Source organism: Xenia sp. Carnegie-2017, unplaced genomic scaffold (assembly GCF_021976095.1).
Source record: "Xenia sp. Carnegie-2017 unplaced genomic scaffold, XeniaSp_v1 HiC_scaffold_22, whole genome shotgun sequence".
NCBI classification, from domain to species: Eukaryota; Metazoa; Cnidaria; class Anthozoa; order Malacalcyonacea; family Xeniidae; genus Xenia; species Xenia sp. Carnegie-2017.
In genome coordinates this window covers 13,115,397-13,134,452 of record NW_025813485.1, presented here as the reverse complement: position 1 = coordinate 13,134,452, position 19,056 = coordinate 13,115,397, and the positions used below count along the sequence as shown (strand labels likewise).

The 19,056-nt window shown below is 35.1% G+C and overlaps 2 protein-coding genes and 1 long non-coding RNA gene across 4 annotated transcripts; 1 reads left to right on the top strand and 2 right to left on the bottom strand.

Annotated features, from left to right (window-relative positions):
• Positions 1 to 539: 539 nt before the first annotated feature.
• LOC124446133 (mannose-6-phosphate isomerase-like) lies at positions 540 to 4,029 on the bottom strand. Its single transcript, XM_046996947.1, is given in 6 exon segments — positions 540 to 909; positions 1,444 to 1,652; positions 1,922 to 2,050; positions 2,053 to 2,205; positions 3,198 to 3,329; positions 3,876 to 4,029. Coding segments are annotated over 6 exon segments (852 nt in total). The 5' UTR covers positions 3,886 to 4,029; the 3' UTR covers positions 540 to 690.
• A 1,356-nt stretch (positions 4,030 to 5,385) lies between these two features.
• Positions 5,386 to 18,868, bottom strand: LOC124446132. Of its 2 annotated transcripts, XM_046996945.1 has the most exons (22): positions 18,674 to 18,868; positions 18,127 to 18,258; positions 17,763 to 17,945; positions 17,466 to 17,539; positions 17,135 to 17,268; positions 16,335 to 16,425; positions 15,058 to 15,914; positions 14,374 to 14,598; positions 13,626 to 13,850; positions 13,132 to 13,169; positions 12,926 to 13,060; positions 12,570 to 12,651; positions 12,050 to 12,494; positions 11,013 to 11,050; positions 10,757 to 10,899; positions 9,911 to 10,086; positions 9,526 to 9,592; positions 8,152 to 9,165; positions 7,655 to 7,762; positions 7,422 to 7,557; positions 6,659 to 6,851; positions 5,386 to 5,740 (listed from the first exon to the last, which is right to left on the bottom strand). In XM_046996945.1, exons 1-18 carry the CDS (start codon positions 18,731 to 18,733, stop codon positions 9,022 to 9,024), a joined length of 3,249 nt encoding a protein of 1,082 aa, XP_046852901.1. In that variant the 5' UTR covers positions 18,734 to 18,868; the 3' UTR covers positions 5,386 to 5,740; positions 6,659 to 6,851; positions 7,422 to 7,557; positions 7,655 to 7,762; positions 8,152 to 9,021. The 2 variants fall into 2 exon arrangements, with proteins under 2 accessions (XP_046852901.1, XP_046852902.1); XM_046996946.1 differs by lacking the exons at positions 5,386 to 5,740; positions 6,659 to 6,851; positions 7,422 to 7,557; ... (2 more) ...; positions 9,526 to 9,592; positions 11,013 to 11,050 and having other exon boundaries at positions 9,936 to 10,086.
• LOC124446134 lies at positions 16,037 to 16,598 on the top strand. The gene is made up of 2 exons (XR_006948349.1): positions 16,037 to 16,146; positions 16,342 to 16,598. It is a non-coding gene; the product is annotated as an uncharacterized LOC124446134 (long non-coding RNA).
• Positions 18,869 to 19,056: the final 188 nt, after the last annotated feature.

The following is a 19,056-nucleotide window of genomic DNA, read 5'->3' as shown; positions in this document are numbered from 1 at the left end:
GTTTTATTTAGCTGCGGTCTTATATAATAGACTACAATAAATAAGGTGCAAAGTTAGACAAACGTTTTCTGCTGTCCAGACAGTCCAGTGTCTACTTTCAACAACCTTTAGCTGCCATCATGCTATAATATAGTAGCTAAATTGTTTATTAATATATTAGCTATTTATGAACTTGATCTTTTTGTTAAAGCGGAGTAGAAATGTCATCAAGATTGTGTTGATTAACATTAAAACAGTGATGTTATCATGAAGCATAAATGCAGTTCAAATGATATTACGACACACTTATGAAAAACAAGTAAATTCCCTAGATCACTTCCTTTCCTCATAAAGAATATAAGTCCGTAATAATAATAACAGTGATAATTTTGTGTCAAAATACCACAAGAGCGCACAACATTCCCAAATTTTGGGTGGAAGTACGCCTTGACTACACAAACAATCCGAAGATTAATTGTACAGTTACTCAACGTAAACAGGCCGTTTTGCATTTCTGTACAAGAACTCATTTTCATCAAAAAATTTCATTGCAACAGGGATTTTAAAGAGCATAATTCAAAATTAATATCATCTAACATTCTAAGATTAAAATAACGTAAGTTTACAGCCGAAAAAATTGGCAAGCGAGAATCAAAACCATTCTATGTCAGAATGATATAGAGAATGCATAAAATTGTTCAAAGTTTTTCTTCAAATTCCGTCACAATAAGCTTGGAACATCAACAGTTTACAATGCTCCTTCTTTAAAGTCAACGAATGACCGGTCGCACAAAATATCGTCGTACCGTTAGAAATAATTATCTTATCATTAAAATCACTTTTCTCAAACCATCCACTTCCTTCAATTACGACAATGATACTTGGTCCTTTTAATGCCGTCAGGTTATAACATTCTTCGTCACGTGGAACCTATACGTGTGAAAAAATATGCATAAAACAACGGCCCCCACCATCTATTCTTCATCACCCCGTCCATTCCATTTGTATAATGCACAATTTGTATTCAATCCGAGATCGTATAACATTATTAGTAGTCAGAAACATAAGATAGGAGTTATGCACAGGTATCTTAACTCTTTTTCACGCATGCTAATCGTTTTCATTCATTCTTTCTCGGATGGGGCGTAAACGAAGTTACCAGGGTGAAATTTTTTTCTCCAAATTGGGTATGGTTATCGAAAATTTGGACGTCCCAATTTATATGAACATAAGTTTTTGGGTATTACACAAAACTGGGTAATTTATAAACTGAAAACAGATTGGCCAACTAATACATATTTTACTTTGCAAAGAACAGTTATCAGGGGAAGAGTACCACACTCCTAACCAACGTATGCCTTCGATTCGCGAAGGCATAAATGTTGATTTTCAAACGTTGACTAGAGACGCATAAAATGATAAAATGCAATGAAAATTGCAATAAAATTGCAATTTTCTACTAACTTGTATTTTTCTAACGGCGAAATCTGAAACCGGAGGATCGTATAACACCGTGTAGGGACACACAGGATCTTGTATGCCATCGAACAAGTTGTCTTGTGCTGAACCAGAGGAATAATCAAGCATATCACAGAGTGTATCAACATCACGGAACTTTGGAGTTAAACCAGCTCTTACTGTATTATCACTGCAAGCCATACACTCAATGCAATCTATAAAACAAAAGTAACTTATCAAATGCTACGTACATTTATCGAAAAGTAAATACTAATTTATAATGAAATAAGACTTTGTTTACATAAACACGACTAAGATTAATAAACACACAGAAAATTACAGAAATAAAGCTCAATTATAAATATCTGGAAAATAAATAGGATTTTCTAATAATAAATCGAGGGTTCTGCATTTGAGAAAAAACGTGAAAAGAAATTCATTTATAATGATCAATGAGTATAATGATCATATGTTTTTTCAATACCTCCATCCAGGTATGCATGTGGTAAATTAGGCGAAAGGAACATTGATTCACCAGGTTTTAACACCATGTGGTTGAGAAAATAAATACAGAAACAGCCAACATCGCCTGGGAACTGTTTATTCAATTTTAAAACAAATCTTTTAAATCTACGGAGGAGTTTATTGTGTCGTTTATTCGCGTGATAAGAGACGATAACGAGTCTTTAACAATATTTGGATCCTTTTTCATTAATGATGTGAAGCACTTCTTAAACAACGACTTCTTTAACTCTTCGTCATTGCTGTCTAGGTTAAAAAATAGCAATTGATATATTATTATATAAGATCAAAACAAAATTCTAAATACAGTTTACTGAACACATGCACTGAACACATGCACTTGTTGTATCGAGACTATAGCAATACGTATCTACGATAGGCAAGTCCACGAGATAATATACAGCGGGGCAAAAAATAATGGCCACAATGACACCAGCCAACCTGGTTTTAGCTGGGTCAAAGTCGGTTTTTGACAGGTCACTAATACACATAAATTACAAGTTTGTAGATGTAGATCGTCCAAGTTGGTGGATTCCTGAGAAGGACTGTTGGTGTAGGTGCTGACTGATGTTTTGTTGAGGAGTAACTTGTGCTAATAGTCCTTGCTTGAGTCTGAAGATGAGTATTGTTAAGGTTGTCCAACGTCAGTCAACACCAACACCAAAAGTCTTTGTCAGGACTCTACTAACCTGGACTATCTACATCTTTAAACATGCATGCATGTACGTAACGATAATCACGGGTTCAAACAATGCACCAAAAAAGTAAAAACATAATTAAATAACAAATTCTCGTGCTTGATATTTGAACGGTCTAGCTGCTACCATGCATCGCATGACCATAATACTTTTGGAAGACGTAAAATTGTGGTCGGTCAAAATGACCGGCAAGGTAAAAAATTGGCAGGTAAAAAAGCTTTTTTTGTCGATCAGTGTCCGTTGTCCGGCCGTTATTTTGATTTTTGAGCACTCACATAGTATACTCCAAACTTTAAAGGACATAAGCTTGACTTATTTGAATTAGTTCATTTATATTTTCACTTAGACAACAGTGTTTGATCATGTATTAAAGATTAGAGTACATACTTCTCGCTAGGAGGCTGAGAAAGGTAAAATGAATAGTTTGTTCAATTTTTGATGTTTTTTTTTGTTTGTTTGCCGTTTTTAGTCGTTAATTTCCCCCGTTTTTACTTTTCAAACTATATTGAGATAGTTCAATGTGATTATTGACAACTTTACCATTGCATGCTGTGATAAATGACGAACTTTCATCAACACCAACAACACTTTTGAGTTCTGGTATCTTAATAAGAAAATCGGCCACTTCTCGGTAGGGTCGAAATCCACAGAGTCCGTGAAATTCCGTCAGCGCTATTAACATGATAATATTGTTAGACGAGTACGTACTTTCGAACAATATGGTGACGAAAAAATCACACAGAAATGATGCAGGAACAGGGGTATTGAAAGAACAATAGAATGGGAGGGTGTGGAGGGGGATGGGTGTTTCAAGTCATGGAAACTCATATTTATCAGATACATAGTGATAGTATGCTAATTGAGTGAGAATTTCCCTCTCCCTGAATCCTGGTTCTGACATTCTCATGTGCACAATAAAGAAAGATCAAGTCGATAATGGCATTTCGTGAAAATGGAAACATATTATGGTTTGATTTCTATGCACTTATTTATTATGAAAGAAAAAATCTTTACAATGTTTGCACAGATTAAATGCAAATCATGGAGATCTTTTTGAGATGCGCAAAAGTTCTCACTAAAATTTGATCGGTTTGCACGGGATAATGTAATCTCAGCTCAAGACTAATGAAAATATGCCTTTTACTGTTGCTGTTATTTTACAATATGCAATGACTACAAATATACATTGCCTTGTACCACTGTAAATAACAGATTTACCTATAGCCATCTCAGGTTTATGATTGTCATCAGGATAGTTCTGAGGATTTTTTCGATGAAGCTCAGCAGCTAATTTTTTAGTAGGATGAGCCTAAAAACTCATCACACAATTTGAGAATATATATTGGCTTAGATTAGCCAATGAGATGATGATTAGCAGACCTGTATTGAAAGACCTTTATTGACGGAAAGAACTTTGAACAAAAATGGTAAGACAGGTCCAAATTGATCCAAAACCTCTGATCCCAAATATTGTGGATGCTTCTTTAACCATTCCTCTAATGATATTTGCTTTGTACAATTTATACCATTGATCATCGAAGGTCCTTTTGGGTGCATCCCCATCCAATACTTTACACAAACAGCAAAAAATGGTGAATGAGAGTGTTTTTTAAAAAGAATCATTTCAGAAACACTTTTTGCTGCCTATTATTCGAAACATAAGCAATAAATGTTAACTTTCTCTGCCATAGGCAACTTTAGTTGACTGCCGTCTTTAACCAAAAATATTTTACAGTTTTTTTACATGTCAAAAGTTATGGCACTAGGCCAAAAACAACGTGATAGCAAGATTTAAATCTTGGTGTTGGTTCTCATTGTTCCAAATTGTTGTACTCAAGTGGTCTTTCAAGTAAAGTAAAAAGTGTGAATTTTGCACAAATGGTGTTCATCAGTCATTCCTACTTATTTTAACATAGTAGAACTGATGGGGGCTGGGCTCCAATAGCTTAATGAAGGAAGGATTATATAATGAGGCTAAAATCTCAAAGTTTGCACACCAGTGAAACATTGATAGTTATTTCATAATTATTTTTTGAAAAATAAGAATATCTACTGAGTTTAATTAGAAATTTATTGTTAATTGTATTCGACATTTGTCGCATTATTGTCATTGTCATACATTTCACATTATGACCTCGCTGCTCTCGCAAGGCTAGTTACTAGCTTTTATTGTAAAAAATATCGCTCGTACCGTTCATTCGCATTCATTAGGAGATTACAAATATATTTGAGTTTGATGTTTTGATTTTAATATTATTGTAATTGTACATGTTCCTTACCTCCGCATAAGTTGTTGTTTCTTCAACATTGAAACTCGAATCATTCTGTGCTAGTTTAGCTACGGTGCTTTGCGATCCCGGCTTTCCCCAGGCATAGGTTTGAACGCAACATTTCAATGCAACAGCTTTCCTATCTATGGGACTCAAAAGTAAAGATGTTTTCAAAAATTAACAAACTTTACATCGTATTAACGAATCTAATATTTATCTCTACCTTCCATAATTGCTAAACAAAACTAGACTTCACCACTTCCACAAATTTTGAATTTTATAATAATTTTTATTAGAAAAAATAAGAAAAAATTACAACTTCTTTACCAGCACAGAAGTTCTTTCACTGAAGTGTACACGTCAAAACATTTGAGCCGAAGGTTGCTTTATTTATTACGGCAGCGGACAGTTTACAAAAACCGACAACACTTTGTGTAAGGAGGTAGTGTAAAGAATGGTTGTGTTCCAACTTTTAATGATGTAACAAAAGATGTTTACTATTGTGTTTGTACAGGCTTATGCGAGCTGAGGACACTTATGACAGTTCTCTAGAGCTGCAAGCCCAAAAGGGTTTGCGAAAATATATGAAAAAACCATGTATATGTAAGCTGCAAATTGCGAAATTAGAAAAATTCTATTTACAAAAGCAAGGCTCCATGAAACTGATACTTTACAGGAATGATCAAGTATAGAGTCAATATGATGAAAATTTCTAATTAAGCTTGTTTACTTCTATCGTTATTATTACTACGAATAAATGCAACTTTCTCATCGCTATCAGAATCGTCACTCTTTCCATCTGCATCGCTGTATCTGAAACGGTTGAATTGAATGAAGAATCATTTAATGTAGAATAATGGTTCAATTACGATATTGTAAACGCAATACTTTGCTAAAACAAATTACTCTAATCAATCCTATTTATTTTTATGTGTAGATAGCAAATCGCAAACATTTTTGTGAAAATAATTGTCTCCGGCTCGCGTATTTTCGATGCTCTATAGCGAAAGTTTTGCTACAGCTGTATAAATTTCAGAGCATTAATGCTATTCATGCCTTAAGAAATCTATTTTTTCACACATAGAAATTACACGGCAGAGCCGAATTGGCGGTCTGATTATACCATTGTTTCGTGGAATATAACATGTTTGGGCTTTGATTCTAGTTAAATATTCAGACATGTGTTTGATGATTTTGTTTCCAAATCATGATGTATTACCTCAAAAATGCGAAAAATTGTTTCTTTCCTAGTCTCATTCAATCAGTGATCAATAGTCGACACAAATACTGCATATTTTCAGGGGCATCGGCAGGATTTATGTGAATAGGGGAGGAGATGTAGCCACTCAGAGCGTGCCGAAAAGAAACGCGTACCTGTCAATTTGAAATTGTCATGTAGAAGACGTGCCTGCTCATTTTGCTCCCCCTTGGCAAAGACCCTAATTTTCACTTTGGCGGAAAAACAGACAGCTCTGAGAACTTTTTAGTTCCAATAGAAGCGATTAAATTAGATGAGGACATAAAATAACCACTAATAAATATAAGTAAACGATTAGAAGTCAACTTTTAATAAAAAGTACCAATCAGAAATGATAAATGGTGAGGCAGTGACAATATATTTGTCACCAATAATCCTGGAATTTGACAATAAATATAATTACTGCGGATACAACAAATTACAAAATGTATAGAAAGAAAACATAAAATGCTCCGTTGCATGCAAAAACTTACTCTCTGTAAAAAGACACCGACGAATCCTTTGTAAATTTCTGCCTTTTGAAATTGCTATTGGGTGGTTTCTTCTTGCAACAGTAACAGATCGTAATTGTTATCAAAGCAGTAAGTACAAATGCGACACCAATTATGACTCCAAAGCTTTTTTGGAAACGCTTGAAAAACGGCTTTTCTTTAGCTAAGACAAATTCTAGAATAGTTCAATATAATGAATATTTTGATAATATACTCAATGAAGGCAAACTTTACATCGAGTCGTTCACCATGAGTGATGCAGTTAAAAATGAACGAAAATCTTTTAACTAAAAACTTTGTATTTTAAGACAGAAGAAGCCATTTTATAGCTATAACTTGATTTTGATTTCTTTCGGGCGGTATGTCGCTACCGGCTAGTTTACCTGCTGGGAGGTCGGGATAGAAAATTATTTTTTCTGGGTCTCAAAAAGAGCCCGAGGTCGCAAGCCGAGGCACGTTTTTGAGACTGAGGGAAAATGTCTTTCTATTCGGACCGAGCTCAACGGTAAATAACGTATTTATTTTTTTTGCTAAAGGCAGCAGTCTTATAGATTGCGAAGTTCGATTGAACGAAGGCGGCCACGAAAACAATCAAAACTTTGCTGTTCGTCGTGTTTGTTTTACTTTGAAAAACTCAAAATTCTCTTAAAATAGAGATTATAACAATGCTACAGCCAATCAGATTGCAGGAAATGCTAGCATCCAGTCGCTGCTGAATTGTAAAAAAATGTGTAAAAATACTTACGTTGGCGATGAATCTTCTTATTTTTCTTCGTGTTCAATTTAAATTCTGAATGAATCTTCATCAAACGCATCCATTCATCCGTGATATTACGGATATTCTTGCCCGCACTCCAAAAAATCTTTATTTTCTTAGAGAGCTGAAGATTGGGACAACATATTATAATTTGAAGCAAGACTTCGCAATTCGCAAGGAAGGGAAAAAGAAATCAACATATAGCAATATCTCTAACCCACCAGATACTTTGCTATCTTTCTTCTCACGTGACAATCGACAACAAGAACATTGCGGTTTGACTTATCATTTTTTTTACAAATGAAATTCCTCCTGACTTTTGGCGTTTGCTAAAGATAAACAGAAAAACAAGCTAAGCATGCATTTTACAGCAGACGCTTTTCCAGTTTCCATTAGCAAGCATCGCACATTTGAAAATAATCCTTCCGTTTTTTTTTCTGGAAGTTGTCAATAATTTTGCTGGTTGTGGCTAGACATGGAGACGACGCCGTGAGGCACGAGTGCTATGAAGCCGAGGGCAACCAGTTGTATAGTTTCAATGCTAAAGAAACAGTCTTGTTAAATTGTGATTGAAATACAGTCTTGTTCGACAAAAGCACCAGGAAACCGACTTACATTCAGCGCTTGTGCCGTGTGTTTCATGTTTAAGTACATAAAACTTTAACAATCGTGATCGGTTCTAAGTACATCTAGTTAAAACACGACGTAATTTCATCACCTTCACTTCGATAATTGTCTTGTTCAATTCCAAGCGAAAGAGTGGCGTAGCATCGGTGAAGGTTTTGTCACGATATGGGAATCCAATTGTCAGGCATGAATTAGACTTCACCGAAAAAAAGTTTGTTAAAAATCGAAGAGTAGCCTTCTTTGTCCTCACACCACAAAAGTTCCAAGTTGTTGATAATTTAAAGTATTTCAGTCCAGTTTTACATAAACCATTGCAAATTGGTATGAAAAATACAATGAGAAATATCCACAAAAACAATGAACGAGAAAAGTATTTTTCACTCATCTTCTTGATATAAAATAACGAAGTAACCTTCGTCAAAGGTATAATCGTATAAAGCTTGAGATATGCATATCGTTTATATTATAGATACGACGACGCTTTGTTGTTGTGCTTTTGAATATATTATTTACACATGACTTGACACACAATTCTTTCAATATTAAAATCACGTAGACACGATAGCAGTAAAAAGATGACGTCATACCTTTGATATAACTGATTTCGGCGATATGAATAGCGCGCAAGTTGTGATCATAATGAGAATATTACTGCTAAAAAGAATAAATCTTTGACAACTTTTTTGAAATTGCAGTAAAAGTTTTGATTTGCAAGACGTTAAATCGTTCAGAACAAAGTTAAAAAATATTAGAACAAGGTCTTCGTGTTTAATCGCCTTGCTAATACAATAACGGTTTTGGATAGCTAGGTTCTCAACAAAATAGAATCGCGGATATAGACTTATGTAAGCTTTAAAATATCTCATGAATCAGACGCAATCATCTGTAAACGACAAAATTTCGTTAAACAAGAACAAACCGAGATATTGGTGAGAGGTCAATAAATACAGTCATATAAACATCAGTCATCATCTGACCAATAGTAATCATCGTTCTCTTCCTCCTCAATCTCGGATTGCTGTACATTATAATTATAGTCAATATCTTGTAGCAAAGTGCTGGATAACGGTTTTTTCGTCAAGGGTTGATCGGCTTGAATAACATCCTGGCAAAGAATAATTTATAAAATATTTAAGAGAGCTGAGGGGTCTGTTTGCAAACGCCAGCGAACAAAAAGTGCTAATTTTACTAGAATAGTTAAATGCAAAGTATTATTAAAATAAAACGTGTTTACTTAAATAATGAAACAGAGATATTGTCGTGGTGACAAACTTAAAGATGGACTTCAAAATAGCAAATACCATGGTGAATGGTGATAATAACAATATAATAGTTCTTAAAATTCTTCTTTTATTTGCTATTTGCTATTTTGAAAACGTGTTTACAGAGCAAGACAGTTTGTGAAAAGTGCACATAGTAAATAAATTACTATATGTAAATCTTAACATTTCCCAATAGTTCATACCTTCCTCGATCTTAAACTCCGATATTTTTGCCTTTTTATTTGATTGACATAACGGTCAACACGATCCCTAAGTATTAAAAGCATTTTGAACACGCCTTCCCAGTTCTTACGACAAGTTCAAACATCGAACTTTACATAAACATTTAAAACAAAAGATAAGGAGGAAGTTCATGTCATTTTCTTTTTTCTTTAATGCGTTCGTTGCATGTGAAGTTCGACGTTTGGAACACGCCTTAGTTGCTTTAAGAGCATCACCATATCAGAATGAATAAAAGCACAAACACTTAATGCCAGCGCCATTCAGCAAGTGACATCATGAGTGGCTACTATCGATACGAGTCCTTGTAAATAAATCACCTGACAAATGCGAATGACCTCTACTCACCTTTTAACCGTGTTGAGCAAACCAGGTGTCGTAACATCCATTTCAGACGAACTTGTTAAAGGTGTAAGTGGGCCAGCTGGGCGGAGCCGATTTGAGGGCGTTTTCATGCCACTTATTCTGTCATTGTTATTCTCATGCGAATCTGTTTCCTCCAATACAATCGGGGATATGCTACCCTAGAACAGGAGAAGTTTATTTCATTTCAACGACAACCACAATGGAAGAATTTCTTCGACAAATAATAATGAATTTGGTTGACTAGGGTCCAGCAAAGTGCAAAGTTTAAAAAAACTGCCTTTTGATTCGTAATTCGAATTAACCATATAAAATGTTCCACACAGCTACATTTATTTCATTGACCCCTAATTATTTTTAATTCATGTATTGCACTAAGCGAGCATGAAACATTGACTTCATCTTCATGCCAAATAAAAATGTTTTTTTGATAAACCTATCACAAGCTACATCGCACAATCTCTCCAAAAAACCCTATTACACTCGTGAGTTTTCATGGTAATAGCTCTACATACAATAACACTGAAAATCTGCGAATTTTTATCCAAAAGCTTTTTCGTTCCGAAAATACTTCAGAGTGTAAAAGAACATAAATTTTTAAAAGAGTAATGATACAACCCGAAAATGCCACCATATAGCTAACATATTCGAATAGGTAACACGTGTTCAACTAGTCACACAAGAAAATTCGACGAGGCCAAAGAGTAGCTACATTTGAACCCATCCGGAGAGAACAGCTTTCGTACATTTTAAATTAAGTGAATAACGGAGGTACATACGTAGCAAATGTGAAAAACACAATGTGAACAAAATTTGAGTTAGAAAGGGTACCATTTTTCTGATTTTTTTCTCTCTGAGAGGAGTCCCGTCGAATGCATCATCTTCGTATCCTTCATCTTGCTGTTCCAGCATGATACGCAACTCTCGCTTTCGGGCTAATGTTCCTGGCTTTGATGATAAATTTCTTGATTCGCCTTAAATACAGAGATAAGTAGTCTTCATAAATAACTAGTGTCTTAAACCATTTGCTGAAAATGACTTTATATTAATAAAAGAATGCGTGAATGCGATTATGCCATTCCTCTACCTTTCATAGAAGATTGGATTTTCTTTCCACTAGTTGCTCTAAAATATGAAGGATTTCATATTTTATCAACAAATTGTGATAAATTCCTTGAATTAAGGTACTATTTGATCAGATGAATCAACGTTATGCTATGTCAGCACCACATGTTCGCTTTACATTTTTCTCCCATCGGTGGGTAAATAACAATTTAATCATGTCTTGGAGCAATAATTTTCACAAGTGCTCTTTGAATTAGGACTTATCACAACCAAGTAGTAAATACAAACTAGTCACATGATATGGAATGCACATGGGGTCACTCGTGTCGGAACCTTCGATGTTTTTGTCCGCGCATATCGGTCGCAACTAAAATTATCCAAAATCATTTCTTGAGTCGAAAAATTTTCGAATTTATTACTCAGAAATGACGTCATTTTATTTTAGTGGTTGGAAACAAGTGACATCAACATGCTGGAGTGGGGCGGACGTGAGAACGCAGTTTATACCTAAGTGACCGTTCTGTAAAAACATTACTCCATGATTTAGTGCTCTTGAAGTGCTTGTGACCGCATTTTTGGATTTTTATTGAATCTGACTAATCTCAAAAAGTTAGTAAACGACTTCTGAATTAGTTCTTACGTATAAAAAATGTTTCCGGAAAAAATACAGCTCAAACACAGATCAAGCACACCCAAAGTCCTGTATCTCAGGAATACACTTTCAACAAAAATATTATATTGTAAATTATGCCTAGTCATCGAGTTATTTGCAAAATACGCCATGTTTATAACTGTTCAAACACTGCGCAAGTACAAGTATGTTGTATCATAAACTTAATCATGCCCACTAATGTATGCCTGGGTTCCAGTCCTCCAATGTTCGTTTCTTTTTTTCACAATCTGTATTGGATCCGTTGTAACTCGGGAAATTTTACCCAACAACAAATTTACAAGTTGTTAAAGAACTTTGTGAGATCCATCAGTATCAATAAAAACCAAAAATGAGGTCATATGGACTTTGAACTAAATGATGAACGTTACAAGTCAGAATGCACTTACTGTTTACGTCGAACAGTCTGTGAGCTGGACTTTAATTCATCACTGTAATTCAAATGCTTTGACCAAATATTACGTTGAACCTTTTCTTCGTCAACTGGATTATATGTTCTCGTTCGAGTCTTATTATCTTTCATAGCCAGAGTTCTTGCAGTTCGACTGTTTACTACGTCATTTCCGGTAGATCTTTTCTTTCGTTTAGTTACAGATGCACCCCTTGACATTTGTACTGTGTTCTGAGATCTAGGTAAAGCTCCAACTCCGTAATCATTTCCTTGCAATGATTTGCGTTTGAAAGTTGCACCTCTAATCTCCCCTGATTTTGCTTGGATTCTCAATAGCTTTACATCATTAGACTTTCTGTTATCATCACTGTTTTTCATTCCATTTGTCTTCGAAGATAATGTTGCATCGCTAGTTACAATTGAAGATACGGTGTGGATCGAATCTAAGCAAGAGAAGAAAATTGAGACGAAATATGCAAAAAAATCACTAACATAATATTTTAAACGTAAACAGATACCAGTGTCTGTTGGAAACCATTCTGTTTCGGATTGTGTTTCACTTTGTTTGAAATTATCACTGTTGTACTCACGTCTATCCATCTACAATATGAAGGCAATTTACTCCATTTATGATAGTCTAAAGGATGAATAAAATGACTATATCAAAGGATGGATACCCCTGAATCAATGACTCGCCTATGATTATGACAATGGTGGCATAAGACCTTGACTCGCACATAAATGTTTCAACATTCGCCAATGACAATGACAATGACAAAGATAGTGTCAGCTAATGACTAATACATAGATGACTCACCATAAATAATGAAAATGCTACAGTATTAGCCAATATCTAAAACAGTACATGACTCACCATTGACAATGACAGTTTTGAATCTTCCAAGTTTGATTTAATAATAGAGATCTCTTCTTTGTCAAGGGATGTCGATATTCGTTGTCCTTTCCAAAAATCAAGGACTGGACATACGAGTCTACCACTCCTTGATCGCTGCATGTTAACATGAATGAAACATAATTCAAAATATACGTAAAAAGGAAAGAGACCATTCAATTTCATACCTGAACGCAAATCGTATCATCGTCGTTGGTATGATTATCTGAAAATTTTAAGAAAAGATAAGAGAATTAGGCAACCATGATTAATACAGCGAAGAATCTCCTGTGTTATTAATCGGTAGAGAGGAATGCATGTTGTCAGATGGGAAGGACAGACGTTCTATTAATTCTAAACACCTCTCACAAATCTGCAAGTAGATCCATCAACTCTGTAAGCAAAAACGCTATAACGTGGGGATTCCTGTTCACATAATGTGTAAGCGATTCGTTGATTTACCGAACGGATAGCCCTATATACAGTGAGGTCATTGCATAAGCAATAGATCTCTAATGAAAGGACCACTAAAACTTGTAGGTTTGCTACGCCCCCCAGCTATAATTGATTTACATCGACTGAAACATTTTGCAAGGGCAGTATAAATCATATGAAATACAGTCGCAAAAGTACTAATTGTTTTCAAGGTGATGTGATCAACGGAAACGTTTTCCTTACTTACTTTTAGGCTTTTGCCGACTTCCTCGTTTTGATTTGACGGGTATAGACGACGATTTGTTGATATTTAAGGACGCTTTCTGTCCAACTGTTTTCATTTGATTTTTCTTTAATTTATGAGAAACACCATCGTCCACAGAGTTTGTAGGTGTCTCATTTTGAGAGAATCCACAGGCCTCCGCATCTGTTACACTTTCCACGTCGTCCTCAGCTGTTTTTCTCGTCACCCCTGAAACATTCGGCATCTTCACATCAATTACGCATGTAGAAGGATCACAGCTTAGTAAAAAAATTTCAAGCAAACTGAGCTGTCGATGATTTGTCCTAAAAGTGTCAATCCAACAAACTGCTTTTTGAAATGTCTTAGACCTTTAAGACAAGTCGCTATTCTTCAAAACGCAATTCCTCAATCAACATTCAATCTGATGTTTAAAATTAATTATATATTATAAACAGTTGAACAACTACAAACAATAAATCTACGTTAAAAAAATTACTGCAGTCAATCCCGTCATCATCACAGATAAAGGTGGATTTACATGTGATCTCCATGCTAGTATCAACTGCATGCATGTTTAAGCACACACCCCTCTCCCACTTCGAAGCTCTTTCACTGTGATATAGCGCGATCATAACAACGACATGTGAAATTTGTTAACTATGCAACGCCATTAAGTTACTGTCACATTGAATACTGTCATGGCAACTGTATAGGAAACCACAAATGCAGATTGCATGTTTTTGACACTTACTTAAAGGCTTTGACTGATTTCTTTGCTTTGATTGGAAGGGTTTGGATGGCGATTTCTTGCTATTTAAAGACGTATTCCTTCCAACTGCCCTTGCTGGCTTTTTCTTTAATTGATAAGAAACATCTTCATCGATAGAGTTATTAGTTGTTTCAACTCGAGAGAGCCCACGTGTTTTTTCTTTCGCTATTCTTTCTGTTCCCTCTTCAGTTGTTCCTCTCGTCACTCCTGAAATGCGAATTTTTAAAAATCATCACCATACTGAAATGCACGAGACAAAAGTTGCTTTTGCACGTGATCTTTACGTGATATGCACGCTAGCTCCAGATAGAACTGCCGACATCTAGGCCAACTATCACTCACATACTACGGACGGTGTTGTAAATAAATTTCTGTTTTATTTGGTTAGTTGGTTTTGAAATTCTTTCATATCACAAAACAGTTAACTTTCGCACTGCCTGACTTGACAGGAAGCTCCGGCCCGAACTCTATCAACTACGTATGTGTACGTATGTAAAAAAAAAACTTTGAAGACGATGAACTGGTGATCCAATTGACACAAATATGAAATTAATCTTCCTAATGAAGTAGAAAAAATATGCTAGTATAAAAATACATATAAAATACAGTTAGTCACGGAGAGTTGGCAGAGCATCTAATGAAATACTGACTGTTTTTGTTACTTACTTGAAGGCCTTGACGGGCTCTTTTGTCTTGATGCGACGGTTATGGACGGTGATTTGTTGCCACATAAAGACGTTTCTTTCTCAACTGTCTTTGTTGACTTTGTCTTTAATTTATAAGAAACATCATTATCCATATAGTCAACAGTTGTTTGAGACAACACACGGGTTTCCTCTTCATTTTTTTTTCGAGTCACTTTGTCCGTTGACGTATTTCTTTCTTCTTCGGTTACTTCTGAGATTTCGGCAGTTATTCCTCTTCGCTTTGTTTTAATAATCTCCAATGGTTCCTCCTCAGTTATCCTTGGTGATTCGACTTCAGTTATTTCTGGTGGATCCGCTTTAGCTATCCCAGGTGGATCCTCTTTAGTTGTCCCTAGTGTATCCTTTTTAGTTATCCCTGGTGTATCTTCTTCAGTTGTCCCTGGTTGATCCCCTTCAGTTATCCATGGTACTTCATCTTCAGTTATCCCCAGTTGTTCTTGAGCACTTTCCGCTGACTGTAGTTCCACAATTTCATGGAGTCGATCTTCTTCAGTCGCACCATTTTTCTCTGCAGTTGCACACAATGTTGTCGGTCGAAAATCCCACTTCCTTTTCCTTTGCATTGTTTTCCGTTTTTCCTGGTCGTAAGTTTGTCTTTTTGTTTGAGCCTGAAGCTGTTTCTGTGGATTTTTGAGCGAACTTCCACAGTTAATTTCTGAATTTATTACACGATTTTCGCGGTCAACTTCTGTTCTTTCAAGATTTAGTGTTTCGTATCGTTTTATGATACTTGTTCGCAACAATCCTGATTCCTCGCCGTCATATTTTGTTTTCCTCGATCCAGTAGCTTTTCCTACCTCGGAGACATTGTCCTTTCTAAAAAAAAACACACAAAACTCATCAACGTATGATAAGAAATAGTAAAATTGTGCACTTGCTGAAAAATGATGCAATCAGATTCATATGATCATCCACCTTACATAATCTCAAAAAGTTATCAAACTCATTTCAGTCGTCTCCAGAACGCAAGCTGTATCATTGAAAGCTGATAGCAGAGAGCTTCAACCAGAAAACTGAAACTCAATTGAGACGACTCAAACGAATCGAAGTACACGTAAATAAGTATATTGTATGAGACCCAGGCTTTAAGATAAACTTTTAGTTTGTTTAATGTCGCTCACAATTTCACAGGTTTATTCGTGTTCAGAAGCTACATATGTTAAGCAAGAAAATCATTTGCTTTTATTGCTTGTTTGCATTTGCAGTACCGTAAGAAAAATCTCACTTTGGTATTACCTTACAGGCCTTGTACAAATCATGGAAAAAACATCACGCCAGTTGACTGGAAATCCAAATCTGAACATACGAATAACGTCTTCTGAAAAATCTAAAATCACATATTTACTGATTTAAATATTTACGGAAGACCACACTCAAACGGTGACTAATTGTTGCTGCACAACATCAGACTTTTATTGTTAAATTCTGTAACATTTCCATTTAATATTGGGAGATTTTTGAAAATGTGCTCCATTAAACGTTAATTGCTTTTGCTTTGACTTAATAGCTTGGAATATTCGTATTTCGTAGAGAAATTTGCACATTTCCTGCACCCCCATCTAGCCATGGCCAAGTTGGGTACACATCCATCCGCTCTTCTTTCATTAATCGTTCCTTGGTGCACATTCATATATTCATTTGTCCTTATCACCAGTTGATTGGATTTCTTTTAAAAGCTTATTCACTTTTTAAAGTCAAATTATCAATTTCAAGACAAAATTAGTTGGGCTCAACTGAATATACACCAATGAATGTTTACACAGCCCTCCACCCAATTAACAGTCCAGTGCTGGTCCTAATAGCCATTTGATATTTTATCCAGTCTATCATACATTGTAATTACATATAAGAGCAAACATGCAATAAATGAAGGATAAATTGATTAAGACAAGATTACATTGAAATTTTTTTTGTGGTATTCATGCGTTCTGTATAGACTAATTAAAAGTAATGTCATCAAAATTCAATTCACTGACAAAATACATCTGTATAACGCCAAATGTAAAACAATACACATACATATTTGAGGGACTTACTTTTGATAAACATCTCATTCATGTCTATTTCACCAAGCAAGAAGTAAATGGTGCCACGTCTACTTCGCACAGCATTGGTGGAAATTCTTTCACAAATGAGTGATGTTCTCCATAGGATGTCTGGTGGATCACATCTATGAAACGCAACAAATAGCATAGGCAATAGCACAGTTGTAAACAGACAATGCCTAGACATTATAAAATAATAATAGCCTTTTGGGAAAAATAAATGCTATTGACTTTGTTGAAAATGGTGCACAACTTGGTTAAATAACGTACTTGTAGTGTTACCTAAATATCTGAGAATGTTTTATTCTATGCAATAAAATACCTCCTTTGACCTTCAACAATGATTTTTCCTTCACCCAAAAATTGTAAAGACCAATCCATCAACTCAATGTGTTTCTAAAATAATTTTGGTGCATCACAAATGTTATATTCTTTAAACACAACATGGCATGTGATTCAAGAAAATGGTTTACACTTCTATTATGCACATATTACAGTAAGTTTCGATTAGTCAATGATCAATGCCTCTCTCTACCTCACTCTCTATAATATACTCCTCCCATTGGGAAACAGTATCACTGCTAACATGCACCATTTATTATAGCAATGTTTTTAAAACCTGTTGAATTTGGAAAGGACTTTTAAATGGTTCATGGGAGTGAAAGGACTGCTGAGGAATTTCTGAAACATTGCTTGAACATTCTGAAGCAAATGATTCTGGAAGGCAATGATCACCACCACAGCTAGAGTCATTCCTTTCTTCACTGCCAATACTTCTCTTCACATTATCAGCAGTTTTTTCCTTGAAAAACATCAGTTTCAATGATTACATTATTAAGTGCATTATAGCATTGCATGGCGATATAATTTTACTGGATAAGGCGGCTATAGTACATAATTTAAAAGCTTCATAAATTTATACCAATGTTGTCATAGGTACATACGAAAAATGCAACTTAATTATGTCTGTATATATAAGATACCTTTTCAAAGCATCGAGACCCATTGCGGCTAGATGTTTGGTTTTGTAATTCATCAGGAAAGTCATTCAAAGAATTTTGAAAGTCTTCTTTCTCTGAATGTTGTTTCTGCTGACATAATGACGAATAGATTTCCTGATAGTAAGAATTATAATGTTAGAAAGATCCAGTATAGAATCATGGAAACAATAATATTAACTCTTATACCAATAAGTAATTAAGTATTATCTAAAAACCATAATTTCTACTCACACCATCCTATGAAGGACAGTGGTGCTTTTTTTCCTGGTATGGGTGCTTGCAACCAATGCATGCAATCATGTAAACAATGGATGGTCAATTCATCAATGTATGCTGGAGTCAGTGGTGGAGAATAGAAATAGCATGCAAACAGCTATTAGTTGCAGCAATATCTACCTACATAACGGATGCAATTCGTTGATGATCATTTCCACCAACACCAGTGCATCCATGTCGGATGAAATTAAAAGACGCGCATTATTATTTACTTTAATGACATTATATCACCAATCACTAGTATAAATCTTACTTTGGCTCGAGGTGTCGAGTTGAACAACGCAATTAACTTCAATCTTGCGTCTGCATCCATACTTTTGCACAGTTTATTTCGTGGACATGTTTAACTGCCATCACGTGGACATGTTTAACTGCCATCACTTGTAATGTAAAGTGAACACAAACGACAAAACAAACCAATATTCCCGCCAATACGATAAGGTATACATAATTCTTACAATGAAAATTAGAAAATTGAGACAATTACTGTTGCTGATCAAAGACATTGCAGGCTCTAATGTATGACCAGTGTTGGTCGATAATTAGAAAATGATATCAATGATATCGGAAAAAAAAGCGTTCCGTCTATCAATTATAATAGTATACATAAAGAAAAATTTCTCAATTTTGATTGGT